General features: G+C 52.2%; 1 protein-coding gene across 3 annotated transcripts in view; it reads left to right on the forward strand.

The window, feature by feature from the left end:
• The window catches only part of LOC116576378 (mitochondrial amidoxime-reducing component 1), a 29,052-nt gene extending 23,418 nt beyond the window's left edge, over window positions 1–5,634 (forward strand). For 2 of the 3 annotated variants that reach the window (XM_032318556.1, XM_032318554.1), the window contains one exon: window positions 4,216–5,634. In XM_032318556.1, the coding sequence (XP_032174447.1) occupies window positions 4,216–4,230 (15 nt within the window). In that variant the 3' untranslated portion in view covers window positions 4,231–5,634. Of the gene's footprint in view, window positions 1–254; window positions 406–4,215 lie in introns of those variants that run through there. The other variant, XM_032318555.1, reaches the window with a different exon arrangement.
• The last annotated feature ends 366 nt before the right edge of the window (window positions 5,635–6,000 follow it).

A 6,000-nucleotide genomic window follows, 5' to 3' on the forward strand; every position in this document is an offset into this window, starting at 1 on the left:
GCTCCTAATAGCCCACCAGGAGAGAGGGCGGCCAGGCTAGGGGTCTCCTCCGATCTCTTATGGAGATAGAAATGACCCTAGATGTAGTGATTTATGCTCTCCCCAGGACAGGTAGCCATAAATCCGGAAGAGAAAGGCTGGGTCTCGTGGCGTAAATCATGGGAAGCGAAGCAAACAGCAGTGTGCAGAACACCTCTCCTCTCTCAGGCAAGGGGCTCGGGGCCACACTGCTTTCCATTTTCCTGTGTCCTCAGGTGCCCAGGGGCTGTGCTGCTTCAAGAAGGCAAGGGAGACCTCTGCCAGCCTTATCCACGGAAGCCTCTTGCTTGCAGGCAAAGTGCGGGGTGGCGGAGCAATGAGAGAAAAAGTAATACGTCTGCCACTGCTGAATGTCTGCAGGCGGGAGGCTCAACCGACTGAGCCACCCAGATGCCCCCAGTCTTTTCCTTAATAAGGGAGAGTGATTTCCACACTGTTCTCTAGGGCTTAGAGTGGTGGGAGCCCATCACTGCTGCTTCCCCAACTTCTGGCTCCTAATAGAAAGAGAAGAGCACGTTTGCTTTGTGGATGCAAAAATTTCGTTGGACACATGAACACTTTGACATGAAGGACATTTGCCTCTTGTGTTAGGCTATGTTGAGCTAAAGACTGAAAGCTGTAGTGGTACTTCTGGGGGAGGAGACAGACACCCCCAGCCCCGTCTGGCTCTGTCACCAGCTGCCTGGGTGACCTCAGCAAGCCGCTTAGCTTCCCGATGCTTCAGTTTCCTTAATGGTAAACACTGGGCTAATAATACCTCTCCTGGCTGATCAGAATAAGTCAATAAATATGCTTTTTAAAAATAGGTGATAAAATATTGTATACAATGCCCATGTAGGCTCTGCTTGTTGATAATCTTGGTCTATGAACTTGATACCATCTGGGAGAGGGAGAAGCCAGAAGCTACTTCTCTCTGTTTTCTGAAATTACAGATCTGCTCAGCCTCTGAGGCTTCTCTCCCCTGAGCTGCCTTCACAGGACTGTTTCATTCTTTTTTTTTTTTTTTTTTTTTAAGATTTTATTTATTTATTTGACAGTGAGAGATCACAAGTAGGCAGAGAGGCAGGCAGAGAGAGAGAGGAGGAAACAGGCTCCCTGCTGAGCAGAGAGCCCGATGCGGGACTCAATCCCAGGACCCTGAGATCATGACCTGAGCCGAAGGCAGCGGCTTAACCCACTGAGCCACCCAGGCGCCCGGACTGTTTCATTCTTAACCTGGCCATCAGGTTAGTGGGTTTGTGAGGCCTCAGAAGTCGCCTGTGCCCCAAGGCAGGGACCCAGCGGTGACCAGAGAGAGACCCTGCTTGTCGTCATGGCCGAGGGCTTTGGCCAGTAACCGAGCAGACCAGGCAGAGTAAACGATGGGCAGGGCTATGCAGGTGGTGTTTCCGCTCCCACCGCACCCTTCCAGGCTGGAGACCCCTGTGTAAGTGCAGCAAAGTGGCTTGGACCTCCTGTTCATTAGAGTAGTTGTATGTTTCCTATTCATTGAAAAGGAAAATGCATTAAGAAAGTAGCTTTTAAATGAGTTCGTAGTTTATTAATTACCCTTGAACAAAATCCTAGATGATCCCGGGAAGATAGGACTGTTTGTAGTCCTGTCGAGCAGAGAGAGCTTGGTGTGTTCGGGCATTCGCAGAGCGCTCGCAGTACCCGCTTATGCCCACGAGGGGTCGCCGATGATCTCGTTAATGGGGGCTTCCGAGAGCCTGCAGGGGGGCGAGGGCTGGGGAAGCTTGTAGGGGAAGGCGGGCCTCGCAGGCAGCTGGCTCCCCGCAGCCACAGAGCTTCCCGAGTTTCTCTTCCGAGGCTGCGAAATGGCCTGCCACCGGCGAACCAGGTGACCAAGTCTGTGGTCCTACAAACCAACTCGTTCGCCCCACTTGGCGCTGTTTAAGGGACTGGGCTGGAAGGGGCTGGGGGAGTCTCTGTGGGCAGTTGATGGGAACAGGCAGGTGGGACCCACGAGTGGCCTGCCCCTGTGTACAAGAACTAATAGTAGCCTGCTCGGTTCTTCTCTGTGCGTGTCCCCAGGTAGTACGGAGATGGCCAGGGATCAGTCACATCCCTGATCAGAATAAGGCATATAAATATGCCAGAAGCCGGCGACTGTGGGTGCAGTGGCCAGACCCCGCCTGACGGCTGGGGTCTGTGCTCTGGGGCATGCTGGTTCCTCCTCTGAGACTCAGCTGTGAAATGGAGAGAAGTCACATTCTCACCTAGGCTTGTTTGTAAGGATTAGGAGATTGCTGTGTGAGTCCTTCAGAACTTTCAGGGCCCCCTCTGAACCCCCCCCCCCCGATAATCGGAGTTGGGGAATCAGGCTACAGGACTCTGATCCTCTCTGACAGACACAGACCCTAAAATGTCGCTGGTGTTGTGTGCTGATGGGAGAGGCAGGTGAGGGAGGCACCTGGGCTCCTGGGGTCCAAGGTCATTGCAGGGACTTGACCGCTGAGCTTGGGGCGGCGGGCAGGGGGGAGCAGGGCGGGGGGAGTACTCAGGGTGAGGCAGGGCAGCCTGGAGCAGCGGCTCCTGGCCCTCACCTATCCGCCCATTGCTCATTTGTTTGTTCAGCCGACCTTGTAGCAGAGGCCACAGTGGGCCAGGCTCTGTAGCAGGCTCAGGGAGGCCGCAGGGACTGGGGACCGGGACCCGGCAGGGCACCTGCATCCTGGTGAGGAACCAAGGGTCCCAGAAGGAGCCTCTGGATTTGATCAGCTCCGGTTTCTGAAACAAAGAACAAAATAAGGACTGGGATGCCACACAAGCTTTCTTTTCTTTTCTTTCTTTTTCCTTTTAAAGCACTGTAGAATGAAATGAAGACTTTCTATAAAAGTGTTTGAAACAGGAAGACGATATAACGGTGGAGCTAGCTTTGTTGAGATACTGAAGGAAAACTTGCTCCTGGGTGGGGGGTTTGGTGGGGCGGGGGAGAATGTCGCCATGTTGTTCCCACTCACTCTACCTGGGGCTGCTGGTGTTTTCTGCTGGGCAAAGATGTTCGTGCTGGTTCTGCTAGAGGCTTTTAATCACTCACGCATTCATCCATCGACGAATGGTTGTGGGTCACTGGAGACGTGTGGGGCCCCGTGCTGCGTGTGAGCAGTGCCACAGAGTTTGTCACCGCTGCTGCTCTCCAGGGACCCTCTGTCTTGCAGACGGACAGACGTGTGCCCTGACTACAGGACAGGGCATGGGAGTGTTCCGGGGCTAGGCAGGGACACGCTGAGGATGGGAAAATTACTCCTGGCTGGGGGCTCCCGGGCTTCCTTTCTATGAAATGGGGCATTTGAGTTGGACCTGGAGGGTGAGGTAGAATTTTAACACATGGGGAAATGGAAGAGGGGCATCTCACGGGAGCCAGCCAAGTACAAAGCAAGATAAAAGGACTTTGAGGGATCCAGTGGAGAGTGACACAGGTGCAGGTAAGGGCCAGAGGGTGACAGGTTTGAAAAAGCTGCTGGGGCCAGGTCGCGAGCCTTGCATGCCCTGCTGAAGGGCTGGAATGTTATTCTGCAGGCACTGGGGAGCCATTGAAAGTGTCCGAGCTCAGGCATGATTAAGACCAGAGCAAAACTAAGAACATCATATAGCGTAGCACCAACAGTGAACTGGGAGCCGGGGAGCAGAGATGAGGAGAAGAGGTTGGTTCAGAAGTTGTCACAGTGGTCCAAGCGTGCTGGAAGCAAGCTGGTGGCCGTGGATGAAACCGTGAGCACATCCAGTGATGCAGGGCAGGGTTTGGCAACTGTGGACAAGCGGTGGAGAGTGAGGGGGAGGGGGTGCTGCAGGCTTCCCGGGCTCCAAGCCTAGGGCACTGATGGGGATGCTGGTCCTAGTGAGGAGGGATGTCTAGGAAGAAGAAAGGTGGGAACATGTGTCTAAACCTAAGTACCTTATCGCTTAATGCTGCAAATGGGAACATTCCATGGAGGAAAGATGTGGGCGTCTGGCCATGGGGGGCTCTTCTGTAGTTTGTGCCCGCAGGCAGGCTGCTCCCGCACAACCCCAGGAGGCGCTCCTCTGTTAGACTTTGGTAGGAATGGTGCCCCCTGGTGGCCCTCTGGGGGGGGGTGGACATTTACCTTAGCCGGGAAGGAATCGTGGCTGTTTGAGCTCTTCCTCCTCCTGTCTGTTCGGCTGTGACTCACGGCGATCTTTCTCCTCCTGCAGCTATCGTCTGTGTGACCCTTCTGAGCAGAAGCTGTATGGAAAATCACCTCTCTTCGGGCAGTATTTTGTTCTGGAAAGCACAGGGACCATCAAAGTGGGAGACCCTGTGTACCTGTTGGGCTAGGAGTAGGAATCGTGTTCTGGAATGTCAAATACCTTTGAAAAAATGTCCTCAAAAATTGCCAACACTGGAAGCGAAGTTCTGGAACTGACGCCTCAGCATTTTCTTGAGGTCTGTGACTTCCAAGCACTTTGTCTTTTGGACTTCCTGGTGCCTCAGTGCCCCCACCCCCCGCCCCCAGTGCCTTTGTGTAAAGCAAAGAAACGTAGTCATGATAACTTAAGAGGACTTCAGTAAGTCGCTTAAATGACGAGAAAATTCTGAAAACCCCTTCTGTAACGGTGACTGTGGGGTCTGTGCTCCTCCTTTTCCATTGACCTATTCAGAGGGCTAACCTGTGTCATCTCATTACCGCTCGGTAGGGAAAGAGAAGAGCAAGAGGAAGAGTGGGCAGGTGAGGGGAATGTTCTGGAAAAATGCGATGGACACAGACTAGCTCCCCAGATAAGGCTGGAGGGTCACATCGCTTTTCTCCTCAAGCCCTAGACTAGCTTTTGAGAAGGCAGAAAGAGCCTGACTTTTGGGAAACAATCGAGATGTTAATTTTCCAGGGGTCATCTTGGACCTTGCTCCTCAGACAGTGACTGCGCAGGTTTGATGGATCCTTCGTAGCACGTGGTGTGTCTGGGCTGGAGAGCAACAGGCATGTCAGGGTAGGAAGTCAGCTCAGAGCAGCATTGCTGTCAGACTCTGATATGGAACATGTGAAAAGTAAGACAAAACCTTCCTCGCCTTGCAACAAAATATCAATATATCTCATTAGTAATCCCAAAGCTTTCCCAACATAGGAGAGTGGACAGTAGCACTAGAGGGGGAAAGACCCCTAGTTTGATGTTGTCTGAGAGGCTGCTTAATGTTGCCCAGGGAAATGTTGGGGTTCCTATTAGCAGAAGAGCCAAAAGAAGGGGCCAGAAGAAGATGCCACCTAGTGGTGGTGAATGGTAGCTCAGCCCATGCTGAGGAAAACATTGAAAAAATACCCGTGGATGGGTTTTAATTTTCCATTTCTGAACTTTTTTTTTTTTTTTAAAGGAAGTGGGGGTACCCTCCAGGGGCTCTCTCCTTCTCAGCTGTAAATATTTAATTTCTTAAAAGCTCTCAGGAGGATGACTGTGTTGTCACAAAGCCCTCCGGGATCCTTGCTTGTCCCATCAACTCATGACTGGCACATCACCTTAGCTCATGACCAGCTACGCGTCCTCAAATTCAAGGTGAGAAAGTTCTGGAGGCCACGGATGAGAAGAAATGTGATTTTGTGATTTGAAATAAACCACTGAGAACCTTTCAAAGGAGAAAAAGAAAGCATGTTCTAGTTCATTAAAAAACAACATCTAGGGGCACCTGGGTGGCTCAGTGGGTTAAGGCCTCTGCCTTTGGCTCAGGTCATGGTCTCAGGGTCCTGGGATCGAGCCCCGCATTGGGCTCTCCACTCAGCAGAGAGCCTGCTTCCTCCTCTCTCTCTGCCTGCCTCTCTGACTACGTGTGACCTCTCTCTATCTTTCTCTCTGTCAAATAAATAAAAAATATCTTTAAAAAAATTAAAAAAAAAAACAAACCAACATCTAGGGCGTCTGGGTGCCTCAGTGGGTTAAGCCTCTGTCTTTGGCTTAGGTTATGGTCTCAGGGTCCTGGGATCGAGTCCCGTATCGGGCTCTCTGCTCAGC

This window comes from Mustela erminea, chromosome 17, assembly GCF_009829155.1.
Source record: "Mustela erminea isolate mMusErm1 chromosome 17, mMusErm1.Pri, whole genome shotgun sequence".
NCBI lineage: Eukaryota > Metazoa > Chordata > Mammalia > Carnivora > Mustelidae > Mustela > Mustela erminea.